The sequence below is a fragment of the Stegodyphus dumicola genome, chromosome X2 (assembly GCF_044657685.1).
Source record: "Stegodyphus dumicola isolate Sdum_Otavi_A_Nest chromosome X2, ASM4465768v1".
In the NCBI taxonomy this organism is placed as follows: Eukaryota; Metazoa; Arthropoda; class Arachnida; order Araneae; family Eresidae; genus Stegodyphus; species Stegodyphus dumicola.
In genome coordinates, this window is record NC_140781.1 from 22779951 (window position 1) to 22799736 (window position 19786).

Consider the following 19786-nt stretch of genomic DNA (forward strand, 5'->3'; position numbering starts at 1 on the left):
CATTTAAAGATGCACCATGCTGGCTTACTTGTTTATGATGTCCAAGCTCAGAGAAACACTCTGGACATAAAAAGTATAAAAGCAATTCGAAGAGTTACGTCCTGACGCATCAAATGTAGAAAACATGAAGCCAAAAGTATGGAGAGATGTTATAACCCATTGAGAAAATTTTCCCTCTGGAGCTATCTGCATCAGTTGAAGAGGATCTGAATAAAAAAGGAAACTTTCCTTGCCTGATAATCTCTTCCTGACCACCAACAAACCAAAAACCTGTCGTGACAAGAAGTGAAAGGACTATTAAGTTACTTCTAGATCTTTAAATTGAACTTTTAAGCTGAATTATTAATTCAAACTAGGAACTTTATTGCATATTTTGATTACTAATTGCATATTATTAATAAAAAGGTAGGAGGACTGGGATTAATTGAAATTGCAACTGCAATGTAAATGTATATACACAATTATTCTAGAAATTTTTTCTTATGGACTGTATGTGTCATAACTTATAATAAAATTGTGTAACTAAATAAATAGTGTTGTTTATTGAAAAGGGATTACAAAAAGAAAGTAGATTAGCAATCTACCCATTCTCTACAAGTACCTTTCTGATAGAGGAAATCAATAAATATCACTCTTTCATTAAAGAACAAATTTAACAGCTTTTCAGTCAATGCCGCAATATGTAATATAACAGTTTGTATGGAAGTTGGATATTTCTATCAAAGACCCACTCATTGTTGCCAGTTAGAAGAAAAAATATGATGTTTCATCACCCATCACAAATCTGGAAAGGAAAGCTGGTCACTCTAATACTGCAATAGAAACTACAATGCTAAGTGCATTCAAAACCTTTTATGTATTTAAGAACCAGCACTACTGTGTGCCTATTATTCTGCATCCTAACTCGTGTACCTATTATTCTGCATCCCAACTCCCTATGTATAACTATCTAGACTGTGCTAGGATTCAAAGTAAAATCTTATTCTAAGAAAGATATAGTCATCCTACAATATGTCTTTAGCTATATATCTTGTTTCATGAATTTAAAAACTGATAACTGCATTTGATTACCTAGGTCTCAAACCATTCAACAGGCTTCCATAGTTTTGAAGAAAACATATACTTGGGTAATTCTTTAAGAAACACGATTTTCCCTACATGTCCCAAGCACCCAATAAATACTGATTGGTTCATTTGCTGATAAAAAGCATATAAATGCATGCTGTTTGCTTTCTGAAGAATTCTGCATTTAAAACCATTTTCAGGCAGTACACTCATCAAGCAAAACTATCATCTAACTGAGGGCAAACCAGTGCTATGTAACATAACTATCGTACAGTCTTACCTTGTTACATGTTGCAATGATTCCCTTTTTCCACCTAACATCCAAGGCTACATCTAATAATGACTGGCTATTCCACAGCATCAAGAGGGAAATTTTTAGCAACATCGTCTACTTTTCATTTGATCAAACCCAATATTAAAGCATTGAATTACTTTTAAAAAAAAATTGAAGCATTTGCTCTAACCTGTATTTCTGGAGGTCCACCTTCATCTCGAATGAGCAGCAAATAACTTTGGCCTTCTATAACCACTTCTTTCTTAAACCTACCACCTATAAGGTATGCACATCATTATAAGGAAAAAATATAGTAAATTAATTATAAGGAAAATCAAAGATACATAAATTAATTATAAACAGAATCAAAAATATCCTACCTTCAGGAGATTCATCCTGCATATAGGAACCTGTTAAATACCGATGAACTAAAGCAGATTTTCCACTTGAAAGGCTTCCCACAATGCCCTAAAAATCAAACATTTAATATCAACAACATATCAAACATTTAATCAAACAGAAATTTAAGTAAATATTCTCTAATTATGCCACAGTATATCTGATACTTCATATTTTAACATTTGCTGCAAACAGTACAAAAATGAAGCATTAATTTCAAAATCAGCTCCTTTATTCAGTGATTTTGGAGCAACAGCTATATAACCAGACAGTTTCTAAATGCAATTACTTGGATTATTAGGACCTTTCTACTTATCTGCACCCCCATGATAACTCATACAGATACTCACTGGCAACTTAGTGAATTAGCAAGAAACATTTGCTTGAATATCTTTACAAATCATAGTTACAGTTCCATTCATAAATAATAATAAAAAGAAGCAATTCAGTTGAAATAAATAATATGAGCAAGAACAGAAACCATATGGACAATATATTCTTAACATATACATTAAAATACACCATTTAAAATACTAAGCCAGCTTAAGCAGGAACCTTCGCGTAGTTTTCGACTATGTTACTTTGAATTTGAAATTTCAACTTGTCATTTTAAATACCCGGAAGTGGCGCCATTTACTTGTGCACAAAAGTTGTATGTTCTGTTCGTTTCAGTAAAAAAGATTATTTCAACCTTCTTTAGACTTTAATCATAATATTTTATATCGAGCAACAACTCACTAGTCAGTATCAGAAGGGCTCTGAGGTACTAACATATTACTCTGATGACTATGAAATTTGTATACCATCAAAATACAAAATCTGGCAAAGATATAGCCAAATTTGAACCAATCGTTGCTATGGAATTCAAAGGAATTGACATCTTTTTATTTAATTAACACATTGACTGCTTATCACGCGCTTGCGCGTGGCGTGGCGCTATCGCCGAAAAGCCAATCACGCGCCAGCGTGTGATGTGGGGTGATGTCTCAGTAGCCAGTCACGCCCTGGCGCGGGAAAATCCACTTCTGATTATTCATTTTCTAGTTCATTTGGCATTGCTTTCAGGGTATTTCTGCTGGTATTGGCATGTAGTTATGATTAGAAACTATCTGTAAATAATCGTGGTTTCGAATTTAATATTTAATTTTTGATTGAAAAAATAATCTTGTGATATGAGTTATACAGATGATAATTGTGCAGGGCCTTCGCGCCCCAAAAAAAGAAAAGTTCAAAATAATAAGAATTTAACGGATGATGAAATTGCAAATTTGTTGGCTGAGCTATCGGACGAGTACCCGAGTGATTATAGTTACGACAGTCACAGTGACGAAGAATTCATTCCTCCCAATGATGCCCATGATATTTCGGATTCTGAAGATGAAGATGATGAACAAATCATTCAAGGTGCAACATGTCAGCGCGATAATTCCGCTATAATGGAAAATTTAACTTGGGAAAATGATTCAACATCCATGAAGCAGTTTTCTTTCATAAAATCCGAGTGTTTGCTCCAAACTGTTTCAGGTAACAATCCTACAGATTACTTTCGGCATTTTTTCACCGACGGTATCTTGGAGGAAGTAGTTGCTGAAACTAATGATTATGCTCATAAAGTACTTTTTCACCATGAAAAAAAGAAACATTCACGAATCAATGCCTGGAAAGACACTACAAAAGAGGAACTTTTGACATTTGTGGGATTGATCTTACATATGGGAACTATACGAATCAACCGCATACAAGATTATTGGAAAACCGATTCACTGTTTGGTTTACATGTTTTTTCTGAAAACATGAGCAGGAATCGGTTTTTATTATTACTGAGGGCATTGCACTTCGAAAAAATTCCAGAGCAGAATACAGAAATTCCAAAGGATCGATTATATAAAATAAGAAGTATGGTAAATTTGTTCAACGCACGAGTATCTGAAATATATTACCCAGGACGAGAGATTAGTTTAGATGAGTCGATGGTATTATGGCGTGGACGACTTATATTTAGACAGTATATACCAAATAAACGTCACAAATATGGTATCAAGCTGTACATGATCACAACCCCTGATGGTATGGTTCTCAAATTTATGGTATATACAGGTATGTTGGATGATTCTGGTGGAAAAGGACATGCACAGAAAGTCGTAATGAATTTACTTGAGGGAATATTGGATGTAGGGCATAGCGTATTTATGGGCAATTATTATAACAGCTATGAACTGGCAAAATGTCTTTCTGATAGAAAAACTCATTGTACTGGGACAATTAGAAACAACAGGAAGACATTTCGGAAAGAGGTAACAGAAAAAAAACTGAAGAAAGGGCAAACTGTAGCAAAATATACTAATGGTGTGATGATTGCTAAGTGGAAGGATAAGAGAGACGTCACTTATATTTCCAATGAATATAAAAATGATATGGTGGAAAAAACAAACAAAAGAGGTGAAGTTAAAACAAAACCACTACCTGTAATTCAGTATAATAAATTTATGGCAGGTATTGATAAGCAAGACCAGATGCTTGCTCATTATCCTTGTGAAAGAAAAACGATTAGGTGGCCCACGAAAATTTTTGTGCATATTTTGCAAATAATGATGTCCAATTCCCACTTTATCTACAACAAGTATTCCAATAGAAATATGTCACTTTATGACTATCGTCTATCCGTGATAAGATGCTTATTGAAACAGCCATCTGTTCATCGTGCTTCTGTGTGTCATCCATCTGAATCGGAGCATGTACTAAAAACGCGGGAAGAGAAAAAAGATGGAAAAATACTGCGAAAGCAGTGTAAAAGCTGTTATTCGGAAGGAAAACGAAAAGATACCATATATGTGTGCAAAGTTTGCGAAGGATCTCCCGGATACTGCCTAGATTGTTCCAAGATTACACACAAATAACACTCTAAAATGTAAGGTATAGCGTAAAAATGAATTTATTACATGATAATTATAATGGTATTATTAATAAATAATACCATTATAATTATCATGTAATAAATTCATTTGTAATATATATGTTTGTAATACAGATTTATATAAAAATAATGCATACTGTCACTTATTTTACTTATTTTGATTCACTTTTTGCAAATCACGCGCCAGCGCGTAGTTAAGAAATTCCATATGGAAATGCTTAAATAATACTTAGATATAAAATAATCATATTTCATTAATAATTTTAAATCATATTTCCAATAATTAGTATGTTGGCTTCTGGGCACAATCTACTTCGATGTCAAGGCAATAACTATCAACCCCATCTCTAGAGACTGGCAGTCAATGTGTTAAGAACTGGTATTTGACCCGCCTTTGTTTCTGCACTTCGTAAGAATACTTTTATTGATTTCTACTATTTTCTTAGGCCCTCCAATTTTACTGGAAGCTCTCTTTAAAACTCTCCGAGTATAAACTTTCCACAAGTAATTATTATAATCTATAATTGTTTTGTCAGCCATATTTAACTTATTTTGTTGATTAACTGCTTCCCTGACAAATTTTTTTGAAAAAAATTGCAAAAAATCATCACATTTTTTTATTTTATTATTAAATACAACAAAACGAAACAAATCAAAATATGTAGGTTTTAAGTTGAATTTTTAATTTTTTGAAGGTGTAAAAGCATTTATTTTTAATATTAGATTACTATCCCAAGTTATCTCGGGCAAACGAAAAAAAGTTAAATATTAATCTTTGTATGATAGTTTTGAAACAAGGGACAACATGGAGTGATACCTGACGTTCTACACTGGTATCTGGTCTCTTTTCTTACTGGCTTACCGCTGGAATCTCTTTCACGGGAGCACAAAGTACACTGTCTCGTTGGGATTTTTTTTTTTCCCCCACGTTTTCATAATCACTATCTGAAAAATCATCGCTTTTGCTATCTTCCATCATCGCCATTATTTTTTTTTCAATGCTTGCATCCTTCTTTATACATTAATAATCCACAAGCCAATGTATACTATACAATAGGGAAACACGCGATCAGTCCCTCCAAAAGAACCGCGCAACCAACAAAATTTGGCAAACTACCAATCAAAGCTAAATATTTCCTTTCATTTCCTCCAGACCGAGTAAAACCGTGATAAAAGAAATCATACTAACAAATTCTGCTTCGCCCGAGTTTTCTCGGGATAATAATTAACTGCAATATATATGAACCCGAGATAACTCGGGATAATCAGGCAAGCGGTTAATACATGTTATTTTGATGGTAGGATCCCATATCTTTGAAAATAATCCAATGCTTGCTGCTTTGTAGAAGGCAGACCCAGAAACTTATTTATTCATTTATTTTTTTATGCAAGAACATATACAACACTAACACTTAATTTATATTCTTATTCATAAACATAAAATGCTGCTTATCAAGAATAAGTAGGGGTTGTATCAAATAAAAGTACAGATGTTATGAATATGCTGTTATATCATACGTATCCCTAATTATCACTAAGTCATGATGGTTTGCAACAGCTTCAAAGTCAACTGGATAATACATTACTACTGACTTTCATTTAACATTTCACAATTAAAACTCAATAAATATTGAAACTGGAGGCGCAGATAATCAGAAAGAACTGTTTCATTGTTAAAACTACATAGCAGGAAGTGCTTGACAATGGCTCTGCATGACTTATTAGCAATACTGTACAAATCCCCTCATAACATAAATATCAACAGCTTTTATATAACCTGAAAATATAGAAATTCTCCCCCTTTCTTTTTAAATTCCTGATGCAAGAGAAAATTAGCAAACAAAGGAGGAAGCAGCAGACTGGACTGAAATTTTATCAAAGTAAGTGAATTAAACATGAGACAGCAACAGAAAAATCACAGATGGAACCTTACTGTATGATCTGTTCATAAATCAGTTAAAACCCAATGGCAGCTGTGCTTCAGCCGCCCCCCCCCATCAACTACAAAAGGGATACATCCAAGGAAAGAGCAGGTCGTTTAAGTGTCTAGACTTGCTATAACTAGTCCTGTACAACCAAAGTCATAGGTAGCCAGAAATGGTAGCACAAAAGACAAATAAAATCTCATCCACATACTACTGGCCCATGACTGCTCTACATATCATTAATATACTGGATAGCTATCACAGGTTATGATCAAGTCAGAAGCAGAGGAGTATGTTGCTAGAACAGTAAGAATAGGATGTATTGCTGGCCAGGGGGGAATCCATAGCTGTGCAACGGCTCGATTAACCATTAATCATGTGCTTAGGGCATCATGGAAAAAAGACATCACAAAAAGGTCCTTAGATGTTCAGAAAAGGGGGAATCAAAATGTTTCCCATTCCATTGCCAGTTTTACTATGGAATGCATGATGCAGTTAACCCAAAACACACAGAGAAGAAATGAAGGGAAAAAACTGGTGCAAACATTTGTGGGGGGCATCGGAATTTCTTTAAAGTGCTTTGAGCCTCTGAAGGATTTAATCTCGCCCAGCTGGGCACAGTGATCAAGTGTTTCCAAAACAAAATGCTATTCGAATCAAAACATACAAAACAAAATGCCACACATCATCGGTCTATGAAGTTCTACACTGCTTTGGCTTGGCTTCACTATAGAATTGCTTTGGTGTTAAAGGCAGTACATGCAAAGGCATTGGGATCACAGATTCATTTAAAGTATCTGAAAATGATGAGCATTCAGTGTGACATAATTACAGCACCTTTAGGAAGCGATAAACTGAATTAAGCAATAAATGTAATGAAATAATTTTTTGGTGCAACTGGCATCACTGTTTATGTTCAGAATAAGTTCATAATAAAATTTTATAAGAAGAAAGTAGCTTAGTAACCTGTCCATTCTCAAAATTGTGGTGATTTACAAGCATGATATTTAAAGGTAGAAGTCAGTTAATTTGTTAATATTCACATTATTAATATAAGATTTTATTTAAAAGGGAAAATTTTGTTACGAGAAGACACCCTGTTATAGCTACATTCACATACCATTACAATTCCTTTAAATGCAACACAGTAAAATCTTGAATTAAAATTAAATTTTCTACTCTACAGCAAACTGCTGCAAATTAAGCTGAACTAGATGATAAAAAAATTTGTGCTGCTTTAATAAATGCAGAATGTAGAATCTGGAGTTTTTGATGCTGAATACGAGAAAAACTGAAAAATATCAATAAAATTTAGATGTAGCTTTAACCCATGCCAAAGAATGTACAAATTTTTTTTTTTTTTTTTTTTTTTTTTTGTGTGTGTGTGTGAATTGGCACCAACTATAGGTGGGGGGGGGGAAAGCTACCCCAAACAGAACGGGTTAAGTTTAACAGGAAAGTGAAAGACTGCCTCACAGTTTAGCCAATTTGGTAGAACTCATGATGATGAGTCAGTTGGCAATGAAGTTAAATTCTATTATCTCATCCAATGTATGACGGCAGTAGAGTTAAAAAAATTGCACATAGCTACCCACCAGCTGCTGAGAACTAGATTAAACAAATGAACTAACAAAAGCCACTGACAGCCTAAAAATAAGGTGTGTCCTCCAAGAGCTAATCATTGAGTAACAAACTGCTAATTTTGGCAGTATAAAAATGCTATGAAAACATCATGCATCCGTATGATAAATGAAGAAGAACATCATGCATCCGTATGATAAATTGGAGTCACATTTGAGGTCTTTGGAGCCAAACATCAGCACCTGAATCTATTAAGAGTGAGTGAGTCAGATTATTGGTACAAAACCAATGATAATTATAGCATACCAAATGTAAGGTAGTATGATCTAATTTGATGAATTCAAAACAAATTATTAAAAAATAGAACTGGAATGTGGATAAATGTTCCAAATGCAGAGAATGTAATCATATAAAAACAAGGGAAAAGCACCTAAGTGTTAAACATTAAAATACAATACACAATCTTCAAATCAGATTAGATTATGTAATAAAACCCAGTCTCTTTTAAATAATAAAATAAATTACAATTGATCTTTTTTCCGATTAAATGGTCGAGAGGTAAGTCACAGATATTAAAACATTTCTGATGAAGATTATTAAAACTTGTACACTCAATTAAAATATGACAGACAGACAAACATTACAATTTAAACAAATAGGCTCATTTTCATTCAAAAGAACTTCCTCCTTACAATTTCTATTAAAATCCCAAAGCTCAATTCTAGGCTTTACACTTCTCAACTTGTTGTGAAGCTAAACATCCCAAATTTGCTGCCATTTTTTTCGGAATTTTTCTTTGATGATATAACAGATCTCTAAAAGGAATGAGGCGACTACACAGTTCAACAGCAGATTTTGCTGCGATATCTGGCAGCTCATTTCCTTTAATTTCTGCATGTTCGGGAACTCAGTAGTACAGGATTTCATATCCACCACTCGTAAAATTTATATGTACCTTGAGAACATCCACTATTACAGCATTCAGAGTGTCGGAAAAAAGCTTCTACAGCTTTCAGTGCACTATACGAGTCTGTATACAGTATGAACTTATTGTAGCAGAGCTTTGAGATGTACAAAAGACCACAATATATTGCAGTTAGTTCAGATGTTAAGACTCGGAAAGCATTGTGCAAACGTCTACCCTCTATGTGATCTTCAATTACAAATGCCATCCCAACGTGAACATTTGACTTGGATCCGTCTGTATATACTGGAAGATAACTGTTATATTTATGTCTGTGCTTAGTAAAGAGTTGCCTGTAAACAATGTCGTTAGTGCTTGCCTTCACATGACGGTCGAAAACATCAAGAAGCTGGATCCGTGCATTTTCTCAAGGTGGAATTCAAAAGTCTGTACTGCTTGGGGCACATATCAGAGAGGGAGAATTTCTCAATGTCAGGACGAACTCTTAAAAGAAAGATAGGCACAAAGGATGGTCATGTTTCAAATAAAGTGTTACACGCATTATCAAGTAAGCACAGCTTATTAGGATGTTCAGGTTGCAATAAAATATTAAAATACTGCAAAAGGGACAACTGCTCACACCTCAGATGAAGTGATGGTTTATTAGAGTCAATATAAAGGCTCTGGACAGGAGATGTCCTGAAAGCTCCAGAACAAATCTGCAGAGCTTGATGGTGCAAAGGATCTAGTTTTAACAACACTGAAGACCGAGTGGATCCATAAACAACTAAGCCATAGTCCAGTCTAGGGTGGACAAGCACTCTGTAAATGCAAATCATAGAGCAATGCTCTGCACTCCAGCAGGTGTTCGCCAAAGACTTTTCAAAGAAGACATTCCACCATTCATCAAAGAAGATTTTCTCCGGTGATCATTGATAAAGCCATTAAAAAATTTTCAGATTCCCATCAAAGAAGACATTCCACTGTTAGAAATAACATTAATGACCTTGTCATGCTTCCATTTTAGCCTTCTGCTAGTTATAAAATTGCACGGATGCTCCTGAAATTCAATTTTCAAGTCAGTTTCTCCCCTATCAATAAAATTCATGGTTCGATTCTAAAAGATTGTGTTTCTGACTTTAATTCTGGGGGAATTTATAGTATATCGTGTCAGTGTGGCTTGAGATATACTGGCCAAACAAAAAGAGTGTTAAAGTTTCCTATCAAGGAGCATGAATTTTATGTCCGAAAAGACGACATTAACAAATCTTCAATAGCGTATCATAGTTGGAAATTTAATCATAATTTTGACTTTGGATCTGCAAAAATTATCCAAAAGGCTTTTTCTGTTGGTGAATTGGATTTTCTTGAGGCTTTTCATATTCACAAGGATTTAGCATGTTTAGTGAATGATTTTAAGTCCAATCCAGTCCTTCCCAACACCTTTAAAATTCTATTAACATAATTCTTGGTTATTATTTTTGCCAACAGATGGCATTGCCACCTCACGCATGGTACTACTGGAGGGTATAAAAAGCCGTTACAGAGGTTGCTTTCCCTTTATTCGAGGTTCAGACTTGGTGCGTGAAGGTGCAGTTGTCCCTCACTCCCTATATTTTGACTTTTTTTTTTTTTTTTTGCTAATTTTTTTTTTTTTTTTTTTTTGTGTTTTATTCTATGTGCTATATGTTTGATCAGATAGCTGGGCTCAGTAAAAGTAGGTGGCCAGTGTAACTCTGATTCGAAATCCGGTTACAACCACGTGCAGTGCTGATAACGACCACGTGTTTCTGAGACTCCTTTGCCAATGCTTTTTCTTCTTTTTCCCACTTTCTAGTAATTTCGTTCTCCTGATGAGAAAGGACCTTTAGCTGCCATAGAAATCAATTGAGTGTTTTAATATATGTACGCTAAATACAAGGTTGTTATTGAGATTTTGATTGCCACATTGACGTGTTTCTCTTTTATTCTAAACAAGATCTTCTTTATTGTGGTTTTTGAAATATTGGATTAGGAGAGCTCCTTGCAACCAGACGAACTTGCTATCTGTCATACAAAAGAAGTTCAATCTAACAGGAATTAGGCAGCTTTTCAAACTTCTTTTAAAGAAAACTTCTTTTTTAACTTTCTTCTTCTTTCTAAGTATGACCTGAGATGAAAAACTGAGTTAATATACTGGATTCCCAGATGATATTAAAATGAGGTTTCTAAAATGGGTGAAAAATGTTCATTTATTATTCTTCATGAAGATTCCTAGAAAGGTAGCATTAGATAATGTTCAGTCATACAACACACACATTCTTCCTGATGCATTGAAGAACTCATAAGTAGTCATAATTTATTTGAAAAGTGAAAATGAGGAGGAGCTTAGTAAAAGTGCAACTTCTTCAAGCCAAGTCCAGAGTAGCTCCACTGAAAAAATGTACAATCCCCAGACTTGAGTTACTATCCTGTTTCAATGGAGCAAGATTACCTTTATTTCTGAAGATAAATCTTAGGATTGCAATTTTGAAAGCATATAATCAGACTGACTCTACAATGGCCCTTGAAAGGATAAAAAATAATGAGACTCCGTGAACATTCATGAACAACAGGATTAAAGAAAGATGAAAACTGACAAAAATTGAAGACTGGACCATGTTCCAGGAGCTGAACATCTGACAGATTTACCCTCTGGAGCAGGGATTCCCAATAGTATCAGCAAAGGGGGGTCTATGATGATCTCAAAGGGTCAATAGCAGAATATGCATCTGCAGTTGAATGACATAATCATGATCCCACTGAATACAAAAATGTATTAATAAAATTGATAATTAACTATTTACTGATATAATGTATTATCATATAAATATGTCACACCTTATTCAAAACTACAGGGTACACTAAGTTTTAGAATTCAAAAAGCCATCTAAGAGAAATATCCCCATATTAAATTTGCTATTATCCCATATTAAATAAGACCAGCATTATTGATTTCCTCTTCTAAACCAGTGGAAGCAGTCTCAAGTCAAGCCAACTTATTATGGAGAACAAGAAACAGGCTGAAAGCAATTTTATGCCAAATGTTCAAAACATTTGCATCAATACATCGATGGCAGCCATTACATTAATTAAATCCAATTTTGGGGCAATTAGAATCTGTGATTTTATGTCTAATAAGTTGTTCATACTTGTAAAATTATAAATAGCAGGAAAACAAAAAAATAATAAAACATTGTCTAATAGTCTACTTTTTTCCAAAACTTTTATTCATATTCTTAGTCTAATTGTCTGCTGTTCTTTATCTTTAAGCACAGTTCTTTGCATTATGATTATGTTGTATGCTATACTATATTATACAGAAAAATGTATTGGGATGGATGAAGAAAACTGTTCTTTTTACAAGAGTTGATGCAAAAAAATAGTTGGGAATCCCTGCTAGAGGGTGTTCTGTATGCAAATTAATAGAATCCAAATGGTACGGACCACTTTGGTTGGCACAGCCAAAAGATACATGGCCTATCTTAAATACAGCTGAAAATTAAAACAGCTTATGAAGAGACAGTATTACCCATTCAGAAAATTTTTCTCTTGAGCCCCATTTGCAACAACAGATTTGACCCATGACAAAAAAACATGCCAACATGTCCAATGCACATGGCAAACAAGCATTCACTGCTTGTTGAACTGGAAGTAGAATGCTTCAACCTCTTCTGAGCGTGGCCAAATGGGGAGATTTTCCATTCTGCTTTGTACCAGTCACTTAATTCTAGTAAACAAAATGGCTGTATGCAATTGACTTCTTGCTGCGTCAACGAAACTGCTGCATTGATAACTATCTGAGGATGCAATAGCATTCAGAAAAGGTGGTACTATATGTATATGATACAGAAGTATTGAAAAAGATATGTACACGTTTAGTTGCATCTAGATACATAAGAAATACTTTTCGAATCAAAATGCTGAAACACATATGTCACCTGTAAAGCAACAAACTGAGGATAATGTCATGCTGGGTACACCAATTTTAATGACATTAATGTTGCATTTCTAAAAGAACATACAAATTTCCTTCGGTGAATCTACTGTCTCTGACGAAGAAGCAATCTATCCGCTATGCAGTGCATACTAAACTGTAGTTGTAAAAATAATTCTAGGTATAAAAAATGGAGGAAAAAATTAAGTTTTTTTTTATTTCAAACCCATAATAAGCAATGATAAGGAGAAAAAATAATTTATCGTATAGTTTAATACAAACTAGAAATTATAAAATTCTTTTTATACCTTCAAGGGCATAGCTCAGTTTACATATATCACTTCTATAATTTCTAATGATAACAATATTAAACTTGAAACTGACAGAAGACTATTTAGAGCTAACAGATGTTATCAATATTAAAGAATTTATAGATGTCTAAATTATTCAACTTCAAAACAAAAATAAAACGTTTTAAAACTCTTATTAGACCCTACAAATTGCATGGTGTTGAACACTGGCCATTCACAAAACAGATGAAGAAAGACTTCTAATCTTTGAAAGAAAAATACCCAAAAAAATACATGGCCCAGTTAGAGAAAATAATAGATGGAGAATTTTGTTTAACCATGAAGTCTAGAGAAATTAAATAAAAGGTTATGAAACACTGCTAGTTTTCATTTAAATTCTAGAAAGTCACCCAAATGATTTTTTTTTTTTTTTTTTTTTTTTTTTTTCTTTCTTTCTTTTTCTTTAAACCATTCTAGTCTTGAAAACAGGTGAAAAGTTTGTTTTTTTACATTTATAACCTTTGAAGTTTCCCAATCTCTATAATGGATACATTTTAGGATGTTAGAATTTTAAAGCCCATAAAAGAAGGCAATATTACATACCACAATAAAACAAAGAAAATCAATCTTTATGATGAATGGTGAGGAAAATGTACATAAACTTAGGAAATGAAAGCAATTCAAAATGACAGAGCAGATATTGCAAATATTTTAAATAGAAATCAAAATTTTTTAAGAGTGTTAATAAAATTAAATGAATTGTGAAATGTAAAATCTATACATTAAAAAAAGGGGGAGAAATAATATTTAGCTTAATTTATTTGTAAGTTTTTATAGCAAAGTAACTGAGATTAATAAATAAGTAAATAAAATTAATTTTAGAAAAATCTGTATGGAAGTATAAAAAAAAGTAAGATGTAATGAGATTATAACTTTGATGTTTCCAAGTGATCGCCAAGAAGAACCGATGCGTCCCCTTCTGCTTCACTGCATATTAATAAAAATAATAATAAATAACCAATTTATGTCTTTTAATCATTCTTTTTTTTTTAAAGTGCACGAAGAGTTTGTTTCATAATCTACGAAAATTTGATAACTTTATAACTGGTACATTTCTAGAAGTGAAATTTTAAAACAACAAATGTTAAAAAGGCTAAAAATTTGGTAGTGTTCTATTATCAGGGGACCGGATTCAGAAATGTAAGAATATATGCAGATATGTATGTATATATGTTGTAGGATTCAAAAGTTCCGGACTGAGTCTATAACGTAAAAATTTTTTGCAGTAGTACGACTATGAGAACATTTTCATGTTACTAGGTTCGCCCCTTTTTCTAAAAATGGTTTGTCCCAAATCACGTGGTCAAAAGCTTTCGAAATGTTGAAACATGCATACAGAAGTTAAACATTATCGAGAACGCAAGCTTTCCAGTGGCATTGTCATTTCAGAGAAGGCAGGGAAAGTGCTGAAGACTACAAACGCTACGGCCGTCCCGTGACTCTGTGCACCAATGAAAACCTCAAATAAGTGTCTGTGGCGGTATGTGCAAACAGGCAGCAAACAATTTGCCAAATAGCAGAAACAGTTGGGATATCAGAGGCCACATGTCAGTGGATACTGACTAAGGATCTTAACATGCATAGGGTGTGTCAACACATCGTTCCCCGCATGTTAAACATAGACCAAAAGGGAAATCGAATGGAAATGGCAGGAGACTTAACCTCGGCTGCTGACAAAGATCCTTCCCTACTTGTCAGAATTGTCACTGGAGACCTGAAATGATATTTTTTGTATGACCCGCAAACCAAGAGAGCATCGGCAATACGGAAATCGCCCCAATTTCCATAGAGGGAGAAATTCCGCCAATATCGCTCTAAAGGAAAGGTTATGCTAGAAGTATTCTTCAATATCCAGGACACTATGCATCTGGAATTTATGCCTGAAGGACACACTGTGAATAAAGAAAGCTACATTGAAATCTTGCGTCGTTTGCAGAGTCGATCCGGGTAAAGAGACCAAAAATGTGGGCTGAGCAGTCATGGGTGTTGTTGCATGACACAACTCATGTTCACCAATCCCTACTCATCAATGACTTTCTTGCAAAAACAAAAACAACTGTTTCGCCTCATCCTCCTTACTCACCTGATCTCACACCCTGTGATTTCTTCCTATTTCCTGAACTGGCAAGATGCTTGCAGGGTCATTGTTTTCAATCTTCAGATGAAGTTAAATGTGCATCGCAGGCTAAATTAAAGGACATGGCCAAAAATGGATTGCAGACATGCTTCGATGAAATTTATAAGCGCTGGCAAAAGTGTGTTATTGCACAAGGGTCTTATTTCGAAGGAGAATGTGTTTCTACAAATCATAATATTTTTTTACGTTATAGACTCAAACCAGGAACTTTTGAACCCTACCTTATATGTGCATATATGTACACATACATTTGCGTTTGCAAATATATGTGTACATGTATACACATATATTCGTGCTTACAATATACATGCATAAATGAAACATATACATCCATTCATACATGCATATATTTCTGAATGTGGTCCTGATAATAGAACAGTACCAGAAATTGTCCCAAACATTTAAAAAATTACATAAAAAATTCCCCCCCCCCCATTGTATTCAATGGTGCAAACAATAAAAATTCTGGGATTTTTAATTTGTTCATTAGACAAAAATATGAGTGAAAAATCATTTCAGCATTACATTTTTAAAGAATCTACTTCAAATTTTGAAGAAAGCACAATACCACATTATACTGTCATCCACAAGCAGTGTATATACAAAATATGAACTTGATATCTTATCAGGAAGTAGTTTAAAAATTGATACACTTTTAAACGTACCAATGAATGACTGTAGCTCCATAACTAAAGTGAAATATCTCTGATAAAATTGTAGTAAAATGTTTTCTGGAGAATATATGAACATCAACATATCTCTTCTTCCTTCTAAAATTTACCAGCAAAAACTAAATGTATCCATTGAATAGGCTTTCTATTCATATGCCAAATTAACATTTAGTCCCTATGCTTATAACAGTTTATGAAAGGGTGGAAAAAGTGTTTCCAGACTTTAGAATTAAATGCATAAACCTCAATGGATTTTAATGGCATTTCGTTTTCAACACCCATCATTGCACTTAAAGCAATTATGAATTTGAATACACCATTTAACTTTTTTTCACCAAATGAGCAAGTGATGACAAGAAAATAAGGAGACTGGTCTGGTACACTTGCTACAAGTTCGGTTCTTGGTTTCTTTGTCTATTTAGATTTGAGAACAGTTTTGGGATCCATATTTAACCTTTTCAGGACAGGATAGCCATTTTATTGGCCTTGGTATTCTTTGTTTGAAAGGACAGGGATGTCCACTTTAGTGGTCATGCCTTTTTTTCCTGTTTTCCAATCTGAAAGGGTAGAGTGGACCATCAAGCTTGATGTTTCCAGAGTCTTATCCACTTATCGCTTTCAAAGGTCTTTGTGTTAGGATCTGGTTTTCTCTATTATTCCCTTTTAATTTTTGCAGCTTCAGAATTTGAAGATCATAAACAGAGCATTGAATTTCTCTGAAATATTCTATATCCAAGGGAGATTTCTTGGAGTTATTTTGCTTAATTTTATAGCAATATGCAGTAACAGAAAAGAAAGCTGACTGAAGACGAAAAAGAAAAGCTTGCACGAGTAAAAAATGAAAGCAAGCACAATTTGCATAATCAAAATTTCTGAATTATGCTAATTTTCTTTGTAAAGATGGGAATAGAGTAATATATGAAGATAGAGAATATATATTAAAAAAAAAAAAAACCATATTTCAGAACCAGAATGTGTCCAAATCGTGCTGTACGCGAAGAGTTTTCATGCAAATTTTTAACATTTACTTAGACTTAAAATTTCAACTTTTCTGTGATTTAAATTTTAACCGTTGTACAGTTTACACTTTTAATCATTTATGCAGTATTATTATTTTTTTATTTTTTAGCCACTCCTTCCATGGGAAATTTTTTTTAAGAATTAGGATAATTACAATAAAATATACAGCAAAACTAATACAACAGTAGCAGAAAATATGACTACAAAAATTTTTCTGTTAACTGCAACATTTGCATGATGTTTCTTTGTTTATGAAGCCATGAATAGTTCTAAATTAAAGAAAATTAGTTCATGAAACCTATGAAAAAATTTCAGAAACATTAAAAAAAAAAGCAAATAGAGACTAGATAAATAAAAAAGCTTAAAAAAATTGCAAAGTAAGAAAAACCAAGGAATTTTTCAACATTACTTTAAAATATAATAGACTTAATTAATCTAAAGGTGATACAGTCAAAAGTCGTTAATTCGGGCACCCATAATCCGGAACTCAAAGCTAAAAACTTTCTGCGCATGTGCCGCGTTGGCACAGGCGTTTTACGCGTGCGCGTAAGACCTTGACTACTGCGCATATGCGTGTGCGCAAGTGCAGAATACGTTTTCACCTGCGCGTTTAATGTATAATGGACGGTGTAAGCTAAAATCATCTAATTATCTATTTCAGTTAATGTTAATGATTGCGTTGTTCCTTAATCTTTGAATTGGATCCCGCTTATTATTTTTTGCAGACTGTAAGAGCAATTTTCTAAAAGTAAACTTGAACTTTCGATTATGTCAAATAGAATTTCCGATGCTGGAACTTCCAAAGGATCTACAAAATGAAAACATGTTTCGATGTTCAACAAACAAAAAGTAGAATTGATGCAAAAAATGGATAAAGACATGAAGAATGTAGAGAGGTTAGTGAAAACGAAAAAATTTCGATTGACAAGTTAGTCGGTATTCTCGGCACAGCAATTAACGGGACTTGAACAGTGGAACTTTGTAACTGAACAAGAAATTATGTCTGCTTATAGAATTAAAGAGAAAGTATTATCACATAAAACGAAGCAACTTAAACAACTTACATTGAAAGAAATGTTTAATAAAGTAAACAAATAAATATTAAGCTTTTTTTTTTTTTTTTTTTTTTTTTTTTTTTTTGTAAATTTTGATACCCTTTAGATCATAATTGTTCTTTATTTCATAAATTACGGTTTCATATTTTTAATTTTAGAATTTCTGCATGCCATCTTACGAGATTTAAACTGATGATCTATAATCCGGAAAAATCGATATTCCGGAATCGCCGAAGTCCCGACGAGTCCGGATTAACGACTTTTGACTGTATTGGTTGATCTGACTCTTGACTATGAATGAAACAGCACAGAACAGCATTTATTATAGAAATATATTTTATTTCACACAAAGAAATGAGTTTCGTACTGGCAGCATTCTACAGCAGGCGAAAGATATGTTGTGACGTAAAAAATAACACGACGTGCACCTCTTGCTGATCGACTGGTGCAGCGCTCCTTGCTCGCATGAATGAAGTACTACAGAGTAAACCCCCAGTGACAAAGTCACGATTACAATTTATAAATATTTACAATATACACTGAAAATGATACCATAATGCTAAAGTAATGAAATACAGAAAATGAAGTGCAATGTAATAAAGATACATACATGGTTATAGATGCATTACAAACACATGTGTAATATGTTAAATATAGTACAAGTTTGTACTTAAGAAATGTAGACTGTGATTAAATCCTTGGAAAATAGGATCTTACACCAGCTTTTAGAGGTAGGTGTTTGATTAAAGCATCATGGGGATGTACCTGAAACTGGAAGAGGTACAGATGGAATATGAGTAATGTCATCAGGCAGGTGGTAAGCAGGTTTTACATGATCAATTGAAGCTCTAGTACGTTTTCCATTTGCATCAATAATAAAAGTCTTATCATTTCTGTCAACAACTAAATGAGGTCCAGTATAAGGCAGTGTCAATGGACGATTAACTTTTTAAATCTTAAAATATATGAGAACAAGATTTTAATGAAAGATTGATGAAAATTTTAGTACTACCGTGTAGGGCAGTAGAAATAGGATTTAAAGATGGTCTGATTGATATTATTGTCTGAAGTAAACTGTCTGAAGTAAGAGTTTCTTTCCATTGTGCTATATTATGTGCTTTAGGGGTTATTTTAAGATGCCAATGGAAGCATTTGATAATTCCATTTGACTGGGGGGTGATATGCAGAGGTTTGAATCCTGTTGCATCCAAGTATGTGAGTAAGTTCTCTAGAAAGATTAGATTCAAAAATTTTTACCCTGGTCAGATGTAACTGGCCATTCAAATCTGGATATCTAGTCAAGGCACATCTAAGGCACAAGCAGCTGGTTCTGCAGTCATGTTGGTTGCTGGAATAACTTCTGGCCATCTTGTGAACTGGTATATGATAGTCATGCAAAACTGTTTTCTGTCAGATGAAAGGAGAGGGCCTACAAGACGTATTCGTATGTGTGCAAAATGAGCATCGGGTTCAGCAAATGTGCCAATAAGAAATTTGGTATGTTTAGCGATTTTAGATCATTGACATTGATTACAG

The 19786-nt window shown here is 33.7% G+C and overlaps 1 protein-coding gene across 1 annotated transcript in view; it reads right to left on the reverse strand.

Annotated features, from left to right (window-relative positions):
- CenG1A (Centaurin gamma 1A) overlaps positions 1-19786 on the reverse strand; it is a 197418-nt gene that overhangs the window by 151568 nt on the left and 26064 nt on the right. The window contains exons 3-4 of the mRNA XM_085809112.1: positions 1720-1807; positions 1530-1615 (exon numbers count right to left, since the gene is read on the reverse strand). Of these exons, the coding sequence (XP_085665238.1) occupies positions 1530-1615; positions 1720-1807 (174 nt within the window). The remainder of the gene's footprint in view (positions 1-1529; positions 1616-1719; positions 1808-19786) is intronic.